An 18,266-nucleotide genomic window follows, 5' to 3' on the forward strand; every position below is an offset into this window, starting at 1 on the left:
AGATTCACAGACTGATTCTTGATGTCTGTGTGTGCCTGAAAGAAAGATTTTTTTTATTCAGAACAACTTATTTGAAATCCTTAGTATTATTTTGATAAAGCTGATCTTCTGCTGTAGAATCACAGTGCTGCTGTAATCAATAATGTAAATCTAACTCAGAGATTGGGCTCTAAATGAGTTCAGTGATTCAGGTCAAATAATGATTATGTGAAAACATAACCAACACCACCTGATTATCTTTTCTGTTTGTTTGACTAGCTGTTACAACAGCCAAAACAAAATCTATCATGAAATAGGCAAGGGTCAAGAGCCCAACTAAAGCAAACCTTCATCTCTACGATGGTGGCTTAAAAATTGTGATTTTCTCCTTTGGTGATTCTGCTTGTTATCATCAGGTTTCTTCAATAATGGTCAATCATCACTCAATTAATCACTTAATTATCTCATTAACTCTGACACTGCTTCAATGGTACTTTAAGTCATTAGTGCGCAAACACATGAACACTAAGCAGTGTTGTATAACCTGGGCATTTTTCCGCATACTATTAGATAAATCTTGCCTATTTCATTTGCATATGACTTACAAATATGAATCACGTTAAGTTTATTAGTTTGTTTATGTAAAAACTATGTAATCCAAATGGATGGAAAATTTGAATGTAATTCAATTACATAAAACTTAAGTTTAGACTGAAATATTTTTTTGAGTGAACATATAATAATAGAGAGAAGTTTAGAAAATGTGTGTTTTACCTGCTTATTTTCGCTTCACATCCACGAACAGCAGCAATCCTAACGGTCGAGTGATTCCAGTCAGCTCCGCTGATCCACCGTGTGCTTTGAAGAGACTGTATCCTTGCGCCGGGCGGGAATTCCTTCATTTCGATATTTAAACTCTACATTGTTGAAATGTCAGCGTATTTCAACAAAGAATGTATGATTATATTATATTACGAGATGATATTATGAAAAGAAATTTGTTACGAAACGAAACATTGAACGCAGCAGAACTACTTTGACAAGCGGAACAGTCAGAGTAGTGATTAAGTCCAATAAAAAAACGGAAATGTTATGTTATTTCGCACTCGCAGTTACATGTTTTTCCACATTATTTTACAGCGGATATATAAATTTACATTATATTTCTGTGATGTTACAGAATATTCAAAATATAGAAAAAATTTGTAAAATATTAATCAACATTTTATGTAATATTACACATTATTCTGTAAAAATACAGAACATTTCTTTTGAAAAACAGAATGTAATACTAATGTAATACTTTAATGTAATACTAAAATACATGCAATTCCCTGTAAATTTAATAGTGTAAATTAAATTACAGCAAATATCAGTAAAACAACAGGCATTTCAGTGTATAATGACAAAACGGGAACTGTAAAAAAAAATACAGACCATTACCTGTAAATTTACATTTATTTTTAACAGTGTATTTGTTCACAGCATCAACACAATATGTGCAGCCAAGAACACCTGTAATGTGTTAATATTACACATTTACACAACTTTGTGTTCATTTCAGAGGTGAAGATCAGGGGCCGTATTCACAAAACATTTTATCTTACCACTAAGAGTTCTCCTAAATAGCAGTAAAAGTTCTTAGCTAAGACTTTTCTCTTAAAACCTATCCACAAACCTGCTGAGACCAACTTTTACTAAGGAATAGACTGAAGTCTTAAGCTAAGAGTAAGGGCGGGGTTGACCTCGTTGCTATGGAGTAAACACACAGTGATTGGCTGATGGGGAGGAGTCAGTGATTTAATCACAGAAATATTGTAGAATGAGGTGTCATGTTTCCATATTAAAATAAAGGTTTAAAAATACAAATGTTGCCCTATTCAAAATAAAATGTTGCCATATTGTTGCCATAAAGGTTTTAAAATATAGGCTAAGTGTCACTTATTAAACTAGTATATACAGTTATATATATATATATATATATATATATATATATATATATATATATATATATATATATATCCTAAAACGTCCTCTTTTGGCAATGAAAGTGCTGCAGTTCAAGGTTCCTTATATGACTTTAGGGGGACGTTCCATTTTGGTTATTTTATGGTCAAAAAAAGAACGTTACAAAGAGGATATTTGGGACATTAACAGAACGTTTCCACATGGTCCTCTTTTGATCATTTAATAACGTTCCCGATATGAGTTTAGGGGAACGTTCCATTTTGGTTATTTTATGGTCATGCATGAATGTTACAAAGAGGACATTTGGGAAGTTAACAGAACGTCCTATAGTAATAGTCCCCTAAACATTCCCAGAACATCCTGAATGTTCCCTGAAGGTCCACCAAATAACGTTCCCCAAACCTTAAAAGAACTCCACATCGTGACCGTCTCTGAACATTCTGGGAACGTTACTAGGTGACAGCCCCGCTATTTTTTTTTTTATTTTACGTTCCCAGAACATTCTCAGAACGTCCCCACTGGTGTTGAGTAACGTTCCCATTATGTTCAGAGACGGTCACGATTCTTTTAAGGTTTGGGGGACGTTATTTGGCGGACCTTCAGGGAACATTCAAGACGTTCTCTGAACGTTTAGGGAACCATACTTTATTTGGAAATGTTCTCAGAACGTCCCTGCTGCCCTTGTCAAAAAAATGAATTGAAAATTAGAGCTAAATTGACTAACAAAAGTGGCTGTTCAAACAAAAACTATTTTTTCTTAAAGGTCTTTACAGGTAATTCCTGGATTAATATTATGAAACTGTTTCTTTAAATTTCAAATCTCTTGCAGTAAGTCATTAGCTGCAGCACATGCATGAGCTAATGTAACTACTATATCACTGCATCAGTGACTACACAGTTACTGTCTTTAAACAAATCAACATGCAGCAGAACATCAGTGTTTTTGGATCATCACTGACTGAAGCACAGGCTCTACTCTCCTGCACAATGGTGACCCATAAAACTCAGATAACAGAAACAACATTAAACTCTAACAGATCTCTCTAGATCTCTGCATCTTCACTTATTACAAACCACTCTGACTTTGTTTCTTTCATACACATCTTCTTAATGAGGTGTTGTTTTATCAAAATTTATAAATGTCACCGTTATGGAGGTAAGCGCTTGCTTTAGTTGGGCTCCTGACCCTTGACAATTTGACTTTAGTTTTTCTCCAATTGTTGTAACTGTGTTTTTCTGAAGCGTTTGGTACAATAAAAAATTGTGAGAAAATTAAAATCTGATCAAATGGGTTTGGGTGCTTGATCATTGATGATGATATAAAGTCATACAGTGGTCTTATTCACAGATCTTTGAATATTGTGTTTTCATTCACCTAGACATCATAATGCATGAGAACCTGTCCTACTTTGAAATTATGAAAGTTTTTATCCTTATGCAGAAATTATTCAGACAGTATCATGTAGATTCACACAGACATCAAGATTCTGCATATGATCCTCAACAATGGTGACAAAATTTTCAGATAAACTCTGAACATCACAAAACAAGCTACTAAAGTCACAAAAAAGATTTTTTAGTGTCACCATCGCTGAGGATCATATGCTGATTCATGATGTCTGTGTGAATCTAAAAGACACTGCTCAAAACTCTGCATAATGTATTAAAAAAACCTTCAATTAATGCAAAACTAACATTCAGTACACTCAGTTTAGATTTTGGTGATGATTAATGAATCAGGACACTCCATGATGATTGATTCACCAGCACAAAACAACCAAATTTATCTGATCAGACTTTGTCCTGCTTTATTGCTATAACTAATGTGTTTTGAAAACACAGTTAAAGCAGCCAGAGAAAAACAAATGTTAAGAATGGCAAGAATCAAGAGCCCATCTAAAGCAAACGCTCTCCTCTATAACGGTGACTTCAAACTTTATTATTTTGTATAAAATACCCACACAGGCGGCGACGTTATCGTGACCTTGTGCAACTTTGTCTAAAAGTTCTCTAAAAGTGACAAAAATTCTAAAACTTTACAGAACATTTGGGACATAAAACATCCTCTTTTGGTAATGAAAGAGCTGCAGTTCAAGGTTCCTTATATGACTTTAGGGGGACGTTCCAATTTGGTTTATTTTATGGTCACATAAGAACGTAACAGTGAGGATATTTAGGACATTAACTGAACGTTGCTACATGGTCTTCTGTTGGTCATTTAATAACGTTCCCGATATGAGTTTAGGGGAACGTTTTATTTTGGTTATTTTATGGTCGCACGAGAACGTTACAAAGAGGACATTTGGGAAGTTAACAGAACGTCCTATAGTAATAGTCCCCTAAACATTCCCAGAACGTCCTGAATGTTCCCTGAAGGTCCACCAAATAACGGTCCCCAAACCTTAAAAGAACTCCACATCGTGACCGTCTCTAAACGTTCTGGGAACATTACTAGACAACGTCCTTAATACCAGTGGACGTTCTGAGAATGTTCTGGGAACGTAAAATTTTTAGCGGGACAACCTGTCACCTAGTAACGTTCCCAGAACGTTCAGAGACGGTCACGATGTGGAGTTCTTTTAAGGTTTGGGGAACGTTATTTGGTGGACCTTCAGGGAACATTCAGGACATTCTGGGAATGTTGAGGGGACTATTACTATAGGACGTTCTGATAACTTCCCAAATGTCCTCTTTATAACGTTCTTGCATGACCATAGAATAACCAAAATAGAACGTCCCCCTGAAGTCATATCGGGAACGTTATTAAATGATCAACAGAGGACCGTGTGGGAACGTTCTGTTAATGTCCCAAATGTCCTATTTGTAACGTTCTTTTTTTGACCATAAAATAACCAAAATGGAACGTCCCCCTAAAGTCATATAAGGAACCTTGAACTGCAGCACTTTCATTGCCAAAAGAGGACGTTTTAGGAACGTCCTGAATGTTCTGTAAAGGTTCAGAATTTTCATCACCTTTTGAGAACTTTTAGGGAACATTGCGTAAGGTCCTGAGAACATTGCCTTCTATGTGGGAGGTTGTCCTGCTAAAAATTTTACGTTCCCAGAACATTCTCAGAACGTCCACTGGTATTAAGAACGTTGTCTAGTAACGTTCCCAGAACGTTTAGAGATGGTCACGATGTGGAGTTCTTTTAAGGTTTGGGGAACGTTATTTGGTGGACCTTCAGGGAACATTCAGGACGTTTTGGGAATGTTTAGGGGACTATTACTATAGGACGTTCTGATAACTTCCCAAATGTCCTCTTTGTAACGTTCTTGCGCGACCATAAAATAACCAAAATAGAACGTTCCCCTAAACTCATATCGGGAACATTATTAGATGACCAACAGAAGACCATGTAGCAACGTTCAGTTTAATGTCCTAAATATCCTCATTGTAACGTTCTTATGTGACCATAAAATAAACCAAATTGGAACGTCCCCCTAAAGTCATGTAATGAACCTTGAACTGCAGCTCTTTCATAACCAAAAGAGGACGTTTTATGTCCCAAATGTTCTGTAAAATTTCAGAATTCGTCACTTTTAGACAAAGTTGCACACTGTTATAGAGGAGAGCGTTTGCTTTAGATGGGCTCTTGATTTTTGTTATTTTATTATTAAATTTACTTTGGCTGCTTTAACTTTTCAAAACACGTTTGTTATAGCAAAAGATACAGGAGAAAGTCAGATCTGATGAATTTGGTTGTTTAGTGCTGATGGTTCACTGGTCTTCTCCAGAGTCTGAACTATGAGTGTGTTAAATGTCAGTTTTGCATCAACATCATATGTCTACATAAAAGAAAACACAATATTCAAAGATCAGTGAATAAGGTCACTGTATGATGATCAAATCAACAACAATGACTAAGCATCCAAACCCAATTGATCATATTTATTTTTTCACAATTTTTTATTGTACCAAATGCTTTAGAAAAACACAGTTGCAGCAATTGGAGAAAAACTAAAGTCAAATTGTCAAGGGTCAGGAGCCCAACTAAAGCAAGCGCTTACCTCTGTAACGGTGATATCTATAAATTTTGATAAAACATCAACACCTCATTAAGAAGATTTGTATGAAAGAAACAAAGTCAGAGTGGTTTGTAATAAGTGAAGATGCAGATATCTAGAGAGATCAGGGGCCGTATTCACAAAACATCTTAAGGCTAAAAGTAGCTCCTAAATTGCCGATTTAGGAGAAACTCTTAAAAATAATGGGCGTGTCTGTCCTAATTTTAGGACTCCTAAATTTTTGCTCTAAGAGTATTTCACAAAGCATTTTAGCGCTAAAACTAGCTCCTAAATCTGTGAAACGTTAGGAGTAGTCAAGAGGACTCCTAAATCACTAAGACCAAATCACAATCAGTCCTAATCCACCCAAAGACACTGAACACCTTTGAGGGAATAGCGACAGAGCCTTGGGTGCTGAACCTTTTCTTCATAAATGCAATAAAATGCAATGCAACATAAAAAAAATTATTTATAGATTTGAATCTATGATGAGACGCCAAAAATTAATATTTAACAAATAAATAAATATTGTCTGATTACCTGTGGCAGTGGTTTTTATGGGTTCACACTTACAAATAATTTAATAGAGTTAAAAAAAAATAAAAAAAAATAAATTATATATATATATATATATATATATATATATATATATATATATATATATATATATATATATATATATATATATATATATATATATATCTCGTCTGTGTATTTATTCCTCTTCTCGTGCTGATCAGAAGGACCATTTGAATGTGTTTCTCCCAAACTTTGTTTATAAAACATAATTTGTCGGTTGAATTCTGCATTCTCTTGAGATGAAGACATCCAAGAGGTGGACAATTAACTGTATAGTTTAATTAGTGACACTTAGCCTACATTTTAAAACCTTTATGGCAACAATATGTCAACATTTTATTTTGACTGTGGGAACATTTTTATTAAAAAAAACATTTATTTGAATAGGGCAACATTTGTATTTTAAAACCTTTATTTTAATATGGAAACATGACACCTCATTCTACAATATTTCTGTGATTAAATCACTGACTCCTCCCCATCAGCCAATCACTGTGTGTTTACTCCATAGCAACGAGGTCAACCCCGCCCTTACTCTTAGCTTAAGACTTCAGTCTATTCCTTAGTAAAAGTTTGTCTCAGCAGCTTTGTGAATAGGTTTTAAGAAAAAACTCTTAGCTAAGAACTTTTACTGCTATTTAGGAGAACTCTTAGTGGTAAGATAAAATGTTTTGTGAATACGGCCCCTGTTATTGTTTAATGTTGTTTGTGTTATCTGAGTTTTATGTGTCACCATTGTGCTGAAGGGTAGCTCCTGTGCTTCAGTCAGTGATGATCCAGAAACACTGATGTTCTGCTGCATGTTGCTTTATTTAAAGACAGTAACTGTGTAGTTACTGATGCAGCGATACAGCAGTTACATTAGTTCATGTGTGTGTTTTTGTCAGCTAATGACTTAATGCAAGAGATTTGCAATTTAAAGAAAAGGTTTCATAATATTAATCCAGGAATTACCTGTAAAGAGCTTTAAGTGAAAATAGTTTTTGTTTGAACAGCCACTTTTATTAGTCAAGTTTTTGACAAGGGCAGCGGGGACGTTCTGAGAACATTTCCAAATAAAGTATGGTTCCCTAAACGTTCAGAGAATGTCTTGAATGTTCCCTGAAGGTCCGCCAAATAACGTCCCCCAAACCTTAAAAGAACTCCACATCGTGACCGTCTGTGAACATAAGGGGAATGTTACTCAACACCAGTGGGGACGTTCTGAGAATGTTCTGGGAACGTAAAATTTCTAGCAGGGTATTGACTTAGGAGTCCTCTTGACTACTCCTAACGTTTCACAGATTTAGGAGCTAGTTTTAGCGCTAAAATGCTTTGTGAAATACTCTTAGAGCAAAAATTTAGGAGTCCTAAAATTAGGATTGACACACCCATTATTTTTAAGAGTTTCTCCTAAATCGGCAATTTAGGAGCTACTTTTAGCCTTAAGATGTTTTGTGAATACGGCCCCAGACCTCCAAAACCAAGACCATTCAAGACCAGAGGTGTGGACGAGACCAGACCTTCCAAGACCAAAACAAGACCATTCAATCAAGATAATTCATTAATTGTGTGACTGCTGAACATTAATGACGAGCACATTTGTTGTTCTGCTGTAGAATCACAGTGCTGCTGTAATCAATAATGTAAATCTAACTCAGAGATTGGGCTCTAAATGAGTTCAGTGATTCAGATCAAATAATGATTATGTGAAAACATAACCAACAACATCATCATCTTTTCTCTTTGTTTGTCTGGCTGTTATAACTCAGTTAAAACAGCCCAAACAAAATATAATATCAAAAAGTAACAGATGGTGACTGTGTAGTTGCTGGTGCAGTGAAAATCTTTTTATTTAAAATGTTTTTATTGAACTAATTTTATTGAAATAAGTTCATAATAATAATATGCATAATGTTATTAGCATATAATTAAAGTTAGTTAGTAAATTTAAATGGCAGTCTGAGGCAGTTGGTTTCTGCAAATGAAATGAGGTAACACGAGTTTTAATTTAGTGAATGGTATCTTTACAGTAACATACTGTAGATTACAGTAAATAACTGTACAATCAATAGTAAATCACTAGCAACAGTGTTGCCAGTATTATACTGTAAAAAAGCCTGGCAAGGTCTAACAGTGTACCTCAGTACTAACTTTAAAACATTAGAGAACAGCAATGCAGAAGATCACTGAACCTTTAAATCTCATTTGTAAAAGCTTTACAAGGCATAAATAGTCGTCACTTTAGATGAGCTCACAAAAATAGTTAACTGACCACTTCTAAATGTTTTATAATTACCTGAATTAATTATGAATTGCAGTAGGAATAAGTGATAATAAAGCATTTATTAACACACTGAGTAACTATTACAACATGTCTAAATAATAAGATGTATAAAAGGATGTTTAAATAGTTGATTAACTCCCTCGGGTTGGCGGTCACGCCGGCGATACCACCGCGTTTTTTTTCTTACCAGTGTGAAAGAGACTCAAAATCTTCGTCAATGTTGCACATACAATTAAGAGCTATACACCATTTTAATCTGTTGAATATCTTCTTTTATTTGTGTACACTCAGAGCAAAAAGAAAATGTTGTGCTTTTTGCAAAATAAAGAAAACTAACATGATGCGTGATCTTTCGTCTCCCTCTGAACGAAGTCCAATCTGATGGTTCTCAGAAAATGAACTTAGTGACTAAGTTAAAAGTTAGTGACTAAGTTAAAAATATGTAGTGAACAGCACATTCTAGGGCCCAGTTTATGGCCGGGCCCCTCTCTGTCCGTAACAGTGGACAAAGGTTTGCTACATTTTGATTGGATCTCGGTGGACTAACACAAACAAACTGTCCTACGCCATCAGATAAAGATGGAAGGACAACATCCAGACCTCTCTTAGAGGGTAAGAAGAAGACCTCTTGTACCAAGCCTGGGAAGGACAAGGCTTCTCATTGGTCCACAGGCAGTTACTGCCCTTCACCCATCTAAACACTACTTCCTAAGGTTGGCCAGAGACTGCCATAAAAATTCCTTGGGACCTTAGCAGAAATGGGTGAAACAAAGAGAGATCACAAAGATCCATCCAAATCCATTCAAAACTATGTTTGAAAACCTTAAAACTGATGCAAACTACACATCCATTTGATACTTATTCACAGAAATAAGTATTCTCAGTGACAGCCATTTGTAGTGCAACATCTGATACAAACACAGCTGTTAAGGTACAATTGAATGACAGTTCAATCTTTTTCCATCATGTTTAGTCTCTATTTGTTTAGAATATTGCCAAAGGTATTCTGGTGGTGGTTTGGAAAGTGAGAAATGCATTGGTAAACTTTAAAGACACTGTAAAGACTTCCAACTTTGTGCTTTATGCAAATGAGTTCCACAGGGGAGAGAAGAGTGGGCCACACTCTGTGTGTCCCCTCTGATGCCAGCAGCCAATCACAGCACTCGAATGGAGAAGCGCTAAAATGCAATCTCCTTCTCATCGGAAAGGGATAAAGGTACCCTTTCAACAGACACTCCTTGTTCTGAGTCTGTCCGTCAAACAGGGAAAGACATAACAGATATTGTTCTGAGTCCCGGCTTGCGAAGCTGAGACACAACAGATACACCGTTCTGAGTCTGTCCTGCACGGGGACAGATATTAACAGATACAACACCGTTCTGAGCCTCTGGTCCATCCAGAGAGACAACAACAGATCCCGTGATCTGAGCCTACAGCTTGTGAGGCAGCAACAGAGACGACCATGTTCTAAGCCTCCAGCTTTTGAGGAAAGAGACGTTAACCAACACTACGTTCAAAGTTTCCGTCCAGTGAGACAGTAACGACATCTGCAACAAGGTTAAGCTCAGGAGAGCAAACCTTCACTTCAAGGTACCTTCGTCTGCGTGTTCCAGATTGTTAAGGACCTTCTGCACCTACACCAGGGCCTCATCTGCGTGTTCCAGATTTTAGGACCCTTTGGTGCTCCAGGAGATCAGCATCCCACAGAGCTTCGTGTTCAAGACTGTTGAAACAGATTCTGACTCCTCTCCCCACTGCACTGTCACCCACCACAACCAGTGGAAGACATCACCGTCATCGGACTCGACCAAGTGGAACGTAAATATCACTTAACCAAACCTCTTTCCAGAGACCTTGGCATTGTTGTATATTATCAGTATATAGTTTCCTAATTCCTATTAGATTCAATATAGCTGATGTTAGTCAATAACAAATAATCTCTCATTTATTTGTTTATTGCATAATAAGGTTCTCCACCTTATTATTTTTAGAGAAACAGTTTATCTTTCCCTAAGATAACGTAACTCTTCCATAGCCACACTCAACTTAATCACTTGTATTCTATGTATCTTATGCACTTTATTCCTTTATCATTCATGGTATTCATTTAGTAGTTGTGTTAGTTATTCTTGTTTATCTTTTTGTTAATAAAATTTATTTTATTACACTTGTGTCTTCCTTGTGCTGATAATACAGAAAAGGTTCTACAAGTTAGCAATTTCACCAATCTTTCAGATAAATCAGCTGACCACTTTACATTAATTCTAAATGAATGAAAAGCCACTTGAAAAGTGTTTATCTGGATGTTAAAGCCATGCCGTTAGTTCCTGGTTCCTGTTCTTCTTTAGATTCATTTGTGGACTAAAGGTGTACAGAGTGCCCTCCGGCTGCAAGTATGAATTGAAAACACAGTATCCAGTGCTTATAGTGATGACAATAAATATTGAATAAATATTACTCCTCTGTATAGAAAATTGACATAAACATATGAGAATCCATCAATATTTCTCCAAATGTGCATGCTTTTAAGCTAAAAGCCTGTATGAAATGCCATAGAGGTAACATAATTGTTCAGACACTTTGCATCACAGAAATACATTATATTTTAAAGTATATAATAGAATACCATTATTTTAAATTGTAATAATATTTCACAGTATTGCTGTTTTTTCTGTATGTTTGATTTACACCATGATGAGCTTGAAACATGATCACAGAGGGTTTTTTCACAGCCTACCTGACTGAAAGAGCTCATTATTTATGCAGGTCATTACAACTCATTATGCGATTCTTTTGTCTTCTCAGGTGAGAATCACCCATCATTTATGATGATTCACACCTCCTCGCATACTGTGTTTCTTGACCAAAGATGTTTTAGAAAATTTAAATCCCTCTATTGTTTTATATGAACAAGCAGGCAGCATAATTTTTACCTCATTTTGAAGCAAAAACTCTAGTCTACAACCTCCAATACCCAGAAGTCTTGTGAACACAGATTTAATATATATTTTCTGGCTCCTAAATTACTGGTTTGTAAATAATGTAATACTTACTTTAGAAATGATAAATTGATTATTAATAAAGTATGAAAATACAATTATTAAACACGTTATAGATATGCTTATAAATCAAGAATAAAGCAATTTTAGCTGTATTTATAAACTGCTTACTGATGTCTATTAATGCTTTATAAGTGATGAATTGACTATTTACTAATGCGTAACTAATGCTTCATAGCGTGCAGTTATTATAAAGTGCAACCGTCTTTTTTAACAAGTGTTTTTTGACAGATTCTGAATGTGTCAAAATTAACACAAGTGTTGTCCCAAAACACAAGCACTGATGTGTAAGACTTTTTTTTTTTTTTTGACTGGACTTGACAAAGAGATCATTGCAAATTTGATCTTCATGTTCAGAAGTAGCACAGGTGTTTTATTTGTTGTTGTTTTCCTCTTTTCTTCAATGATTCTGTCTGTTAACAGCAGCTGTTCATCACTAGTGCTTGATTAATGACTTAATTATCTCATTAACTTACCTCTTGAATGGTCTTGGTCTCGGTCTTGGAGGGTCTGGTCTTGACTACACCTCTGGATAACCTTCCTGACACATTCACTGTGTTAAAATCATTGACTCAATGAATGTGTCAGAATTAACACAACAAGCACTGTCCCTAAACTCACCCATTGATGTGTAAGAATTTAACACAGTTTGAGTCAGTTTTAACACATCCTTTCTAAGAGTGCACTTACAATCCAAATGAAATTTATATTTGTACAATTCATTCCGATTGACGTGGTTAAAAGTGATTTTTTTTTTAATTCCAACTATGCTACTAGTCAGATTGCAAAAAGATTATTAGGGTCTATGTAAATGGAGCTATTGATGTGCTCAGAAGTGTTAGTTTGGACAGCTGGAAATGTCACTGAATTTGTCTCACACATTCTTGTTTTGATGTTTTCTCAGAGCGACTCAGAGCTGGATCTGTTGAATTTGGTGTGTGTGATCGTGGGGCTGGTGTTCTTCAGTTTGGCCCTGTTGACCTTTGCCCTTTGTCAGTGGAGTCCTGGAGTGAATAATGTGGCTCGAATCAACCTCTGCATCAGTCTTCTGCTGGCTCACCTTCTGTTCCTGCTCACACAACAGTTCCTGAGCCTCATACGCCCTCATCAGGTGAGAATGATGAAGGAGCCCTACAGCTCAGCACAGCCTCACTGAGAATCATCATAACCGCCTCTCTTGGTCTCCAGGTGTTGTGTGCCGTGATATCAGGTGTGCTGCACTTCCTCTTTCTCTCCGGCTTTGTGTGGATGTTCATTGAAGCTGTGCTGCTCTTCATCTGTGTGAAGAACCTATCACAGATCAGCTCCAAAAAGAGGGAGGTGCTTAGCAGTGGATTCCTGTGTGTGATTGGATATACGATTGCTCTGGTTGTGGTGGCTGTGTCTGTCGGGCTGCTTCCTGAAGGCTACGGCAGCGAACAGTGAGTTTTTTGTTTGTTTGTTTGTTTTTTTGTTGTACTCTTTGGATTAGATGAAATAAAGATTTTAGTTTATGACTGACAACTCACAGGTCTTTTGGAACAATGCTGCTCTCTGATAATTTTTATTCAGTTTGTATCAAAACCACCAGAAGATTAAAATGCATTTGTAATTTTTTACACTTAATTAGTAGTATTTCAACAGTCAGAAACTGAAATCATTTTCCGGACTGATTAATTCAGTTTTGATATTGTCTTTTCCTCTAAACAGCTGCTGGATTAAAAGGGATAAAGGTTTTATCTGGAGTTTTCTGGGTCCTGTTTGTGTCATACTAGCAGTAAGTTCCAGTCAAATCCCCTTTATTTATATAGCGCTTTTAACAATGCAGATTGTGTCAAAGCAGCTTTACAGTGATAACTGGTATATAATTTTGGCTGCACAGCAGCTGTTAAAGAAAATGGTGTTAGTATCCATCTTAAGTAAATTCAGTATTGAATCATTCCATTGCAAGAATCAATAGTTATTAATTTAGTTAATTTATCTATATCAGCACTGGAGTAAACAGTAATCATCATCCAGCTCAGTTCAATTCGCATACAATGGTGTCAATGCAGGCAGATCAAAACACTGTTGAATATCAAATATCAAGTGTCCCCAACTAAGCAAGCCAAAGGCGACAGTTACAGACAGTTTTCACATGGGCTGTTGAAGTAAAGAAAACTGTGATATTTTTTTTTTTCTTTTTTCTGCAGTTGAACATGATTCTCTTTATCAACATCATCATCAATCTGAACTCAACTCTCAAAAAACTGAACGCTGAAGTTTCACAGATGAAACAAACCAAGTAATATGCATTGTTTATTGCTCTACTACAAAAGAACAGAACAACATATAGACATTAAGGACACATTAACTCTTTTTTCCCTCTCTGCAGGACTATGACATTTAAAACACTGGCTCAGTTTGTGGTTCTTGGTTGCTCCTGGATTCTGGGTTTCTTCATTTATGGCAGGAGGGAGCTGGAGATCCTCTTCCTGATCTTGAACTCTCAGCAGGGAACCTTCATCTTCCTGGTCTATTGTGTCTTTAATAATGAGGTCAGACATTACTCAATGTACTACTATATTCCACACTGTAAAAAAAAAAAAAAAAATGCATGGTAGCACAGGGTACCAAACGTTTACCATTAATGGAAAAGTTTAGACTGCAATAAGAAAAAGGCAATCTGACCATAAACTACAATAACATCCATAAATTGCAAACAGTGAAATACTGGCAGCAGAGGTGACAGCAGTTTAATGATAATTTTACAGTTCTCTTATTGCAGTGGTTCTGTAACCTGTCCTGGAGTTCCACCAGCCCTGCACATTCTGTATGTCTGTCTATATCTGGCATATCCATTTCATGTCTTGCAGTCTCTACTAATGAGCTCATGAGTTGAAACAGGTGTGCTACACTGAAAAAAAATGATTTTTTGATGCTGTTCACTTTATTTAAACAACTTATTTTGATTCAACACCATTGTATTAGGTTTCTGGTTCAAATTCAATTGCTTCATGTTAAATTAAGTTGAAACAATTACTTTTTGACTTAACTTGATGTTTTTATATTAAAATACCATGTTTCAATCAAGTAAACCCAACCAGGACTCAATCAAACAGGATTTTAACTTCCCATCATGCTTTGCAAAGGGGCTGAACTAGGAGTGTAAATGTTGAAATAAAGTGTTATTTTAAGCAGTTTTTAGGAAGATGAGAAAAATACTTTTTTAATGTTTACTGTTCTATTATGTTGGTATTTAAAAGTTTTTGTTAATTAATAGTTTTAGGGTTACCATTGTGGTGAATTGTTGCACTTGTGCTTGGGTTGAGGACCTGCTAACAAAATTTCAAATTACTTTAAAAAAAAAAAAAAAAAAAGTAATCACTGTGGTAGTGCTCTGAATTGCATTTCCCAAAAGCATTGTAAGTCTATGTTGATTGTAAAACCATTGCCACCAATGGACTTATGATCAATTTAGGCTTTACAATGTTTTTGGTTAAGACAATTTAGGATGAATCCAGTATCACATCTAGATTTCTAACACAGAACATCACAAAATTAAACAAGAATAATTAATTGTAAAAATCAATGTATATGAAAACAATTTATTTTTTATTTATTGCTTTTTATTTATTTTATTTTAAATGAACACAATTGATTCTAGTTAATTTAACATGGTTGATTCTATTGGATTTTACTTGTGTCAATCATGTGGAACCACTGTCCATGATTGAATTGAGTAAGCTGGACATAACTATTTTACATAGATTCTTCCTTAGTCAGTTGTTTTGTCACAACTCAAGGATTTTGCATAGAGTAAAAATAAACCTTTAATGTTAATAGAAACTAAGCTGGTTGTGTGGAACCACTGTCCATAATTGACTTGAGTTAGTTTAAAGTATCATTTTTTTGAGTGTGATGGAGGAGACATACAAAATGTGCAGTGCTGGTGGTGCTTCACTTATTACTAACCAGATTGACTTAATTTCTGTCACACGTCTACAAAAGTTCTTACTGAGAATTAACAGAAGTTTAGATGTTGATGATTTATTGTTTCATTTGTCACCGTTATGGAGATCAGTGTTTGTTTTAGTTGGACTCTAGGCTTTTGACTTTTTAACATTAGTTTATCGTTGGTTGCTGTAACCATGTTTTTAAGACACATTTGTTGTGGTAAAAAAGCTAAGAGAAAATGTGATTAGGTGTTGCTGGTTATGTTTTGATCCAGTGTACAATCAAAAGTGTGTTATATTTCTACTACACCTTAATTCTACATTACCATCACAGTGAAACTACAGCAGAAGATCAAGCAAAGCTGAGTTATCAGTAATGAAGGGTTGTTAAACATCATTCACAAAAAAAGCTTTGAACTACTGTGCAATTTAGACACACAGAGACATTAAGAATCAGCATATAAATCTCAACAATGGTGACGAGAAACAAAAAAAAAGATTAACCTATCCATTCTGAAAATCACAAAACATGCTAGCAGTAGTTGAAAACAATGAAGCAGTAGTTCAAAATGTTTTGAGGACGAACTATTTTTAAAATCCTTGATATTTTTCACTAACACTGATGGACCTCATCATCAAAATGTAAAACATTTCCCATATATTAGAGATTAGATTCTAAATGAGATCAGTGAATCAGGTCAATGATTTTAAATTTAAATGCCCAAATTCATCTGATCACATTTTACTTCAGCTACTTTTCTGCCATACAAAATGTATTTTAGAGACACAGTTACAAAAGCCAGAGAAAAACTAATATTCAAAAGTTGACTAAAACAAACACTAATCTCAATAATGATGACTTCAAACAAATCAATAAATCACCAACATCTACACCTCTGTTAATTCTCAATAGTTTGTATCCCATATCTGGTATGACAGAAATAAAGTCAATCTGGTTAGTAATAAGTGAAGCTGGTAATGCTGTTTGTGGAGTTGTTTAGATCTTGAGAGATTTAATGTCTTCTTTTATCTTCAGTTGATTTCATCTAAAGCTGTGGCTGAAGTTACCTGTAGTTCTTGTGTTTCTCTTTCCTTCAGAAATTCTGCTTGTTGTCATCAGCTGTCTTCAATAATGCTCAATCATCACATTTACATTTATGTATATTTGTGGACATCTCAGGTTAAACTTAATGACTTTTACCTTTATTTAAGGAAGGACGCCTGATTTTTCAGTGGTCTGAATTTATATTTTTAAGAAAATTTAGCAGTTTTATAAAAAAAAAAAAAAAAAAAAAGTATAATTATTGTTGAATTTTACTGCATTTTCTCTGTAAATATATATATTTTCCCAATTTTGAAAAAAAAAAAAAAAAAATCATCTTTATGGACATCTCATGCTAGCATTATAATTTTCTCTATGAAAATACTAATTAAATAATTCTTCCATTTCCATCCTGTTCAAATGAGCAAAACTATTTAAATTTTAACTTATAAAAAAATTCAAACTTTTAAGCCCGGCTTTCTCAAGCCTTACTGTGCTCAGCAATTAGTTCAGTCATTTTATGATCCTGCTCCATACGGAAACCGCTTCACACTCTCCAGAGACAGTATAAGAAAGAAAAGCAAAGCATCATTTACTTCTGAAAATGCAACTCTCATCTCATTCTTGTTCAGGTCAGACAGCAATACCAGAAGTTCTTCAGATATCTTTGCTGTGGACTCAAACCCAACAACATCAAAAGTGTCCAGAAAGAATGTTGGGGACTACAGCATCCATATTCAGGAAATGAATGAAGCACCATTATCATACAGTAAATTACCACTACTACAGAATCAACGCTTTCAGATATTAACGCCAGTCTCGGCTTCTGCCTGTAAATTATCCTAATGTATATGGTCTTATTTTATAACTGTCATTAATTTTGATGTAAATCTTTGAACTTTCTTTACTATTATTTTCTTGGTGGAGGGTTTGTTGCCTCATTCTTTTAGACCTGTGTGTGATTTATTTAACTTGAGACCCCTAAAGTGATTTGTGTTTCTTTAGTTCACTATAATCCTTTAGTTAACCTTTAAGAATATTAAGTGTGACGAAGACAGTAAATGTATTTTTTTTTTTTTTTTTTGCATATTGATATTAATCAGTAAATAATGTATTTGTTTCCTTGTATTTTTCTGCAGCTTTAATGAGTCTCTATTAAATTTAAAGAACATTATCTAGTAGAATTACACTTTTACAACAGATGTTTCACCATATATCTTCATATGCTCTACTGGCCACTTCAGAGATTATATGTTCATAATTTTGATGATGATAATATTATCATATAAATAAAGTTTTAATCATAGACATGTTCATTCATCCACAAGACATTATTCACATTGACTGAATGATATCACAGACTCAAATATGGCATAGTTTACAGGTATGAATATATCTATGTTTAGAAACAGCTTTACTTTGACAAGCATGGTTACAGAGTAACTGAGGGA

The 18,266-nt window shown here is 35.0% G+C and overlaps 1 protein-coding gene across 1 annotated transcript in view; it reads left to right on the plus strand.

Moving 5' to 3' along the window:
• LOC137033191 (adhesion G protein-coupled receptor E3-like) overlaps positions 1-18,038 on the plus strand; it is a 43,666-nt gene extending 25,628 nt beyond the window's left edge. The window contains exons 8-13 of the mRNA XM_067405394.1: positions 12,764-12,970; positions 13,048-13,280; positions 13,549-13,615; positions 14,031-14,122; positions 14,213-14,375; positions 17,448-18,038. Of these exons, the coding sequence (XP_067261495.1) occupies positions 12,764-12,970; positions 13,048-13,280; positions 13,549-13,615; positions 14,031-14,122; positions 14,213-14,375; positions 17,448-17,567 (882 nt within the window). The 3' untranslated portion in view covers positions 17,568-18,038. The remainder of the gene's footprint in view (positions 1-12,763; positions 12,971-13,047; positions 13,281-13,548; positions 13,616-14,030; positions 14,123-14,212; positions 14,376-17,447) is intronic.
• The last annotated feature ends 228 nt before the right edge of the window (positions 18,039-18,266 follow it).

Source organism: Chanodichthys erythropterus, chromosome 12, assembly GCF_024489055.1.
Source record: "Chanodichthys erythropterus isolate Z2021 chromosome 12, ASM2448905v1, whole genome shotgun sequence".
NCBI classification, from domain to species: Eukaryota; Metazoa; Chordata; class Actinopteri; order Cypriniformes; family Xenocyprididae; genus Chanodichthys; species Chanodichthys erythropterus.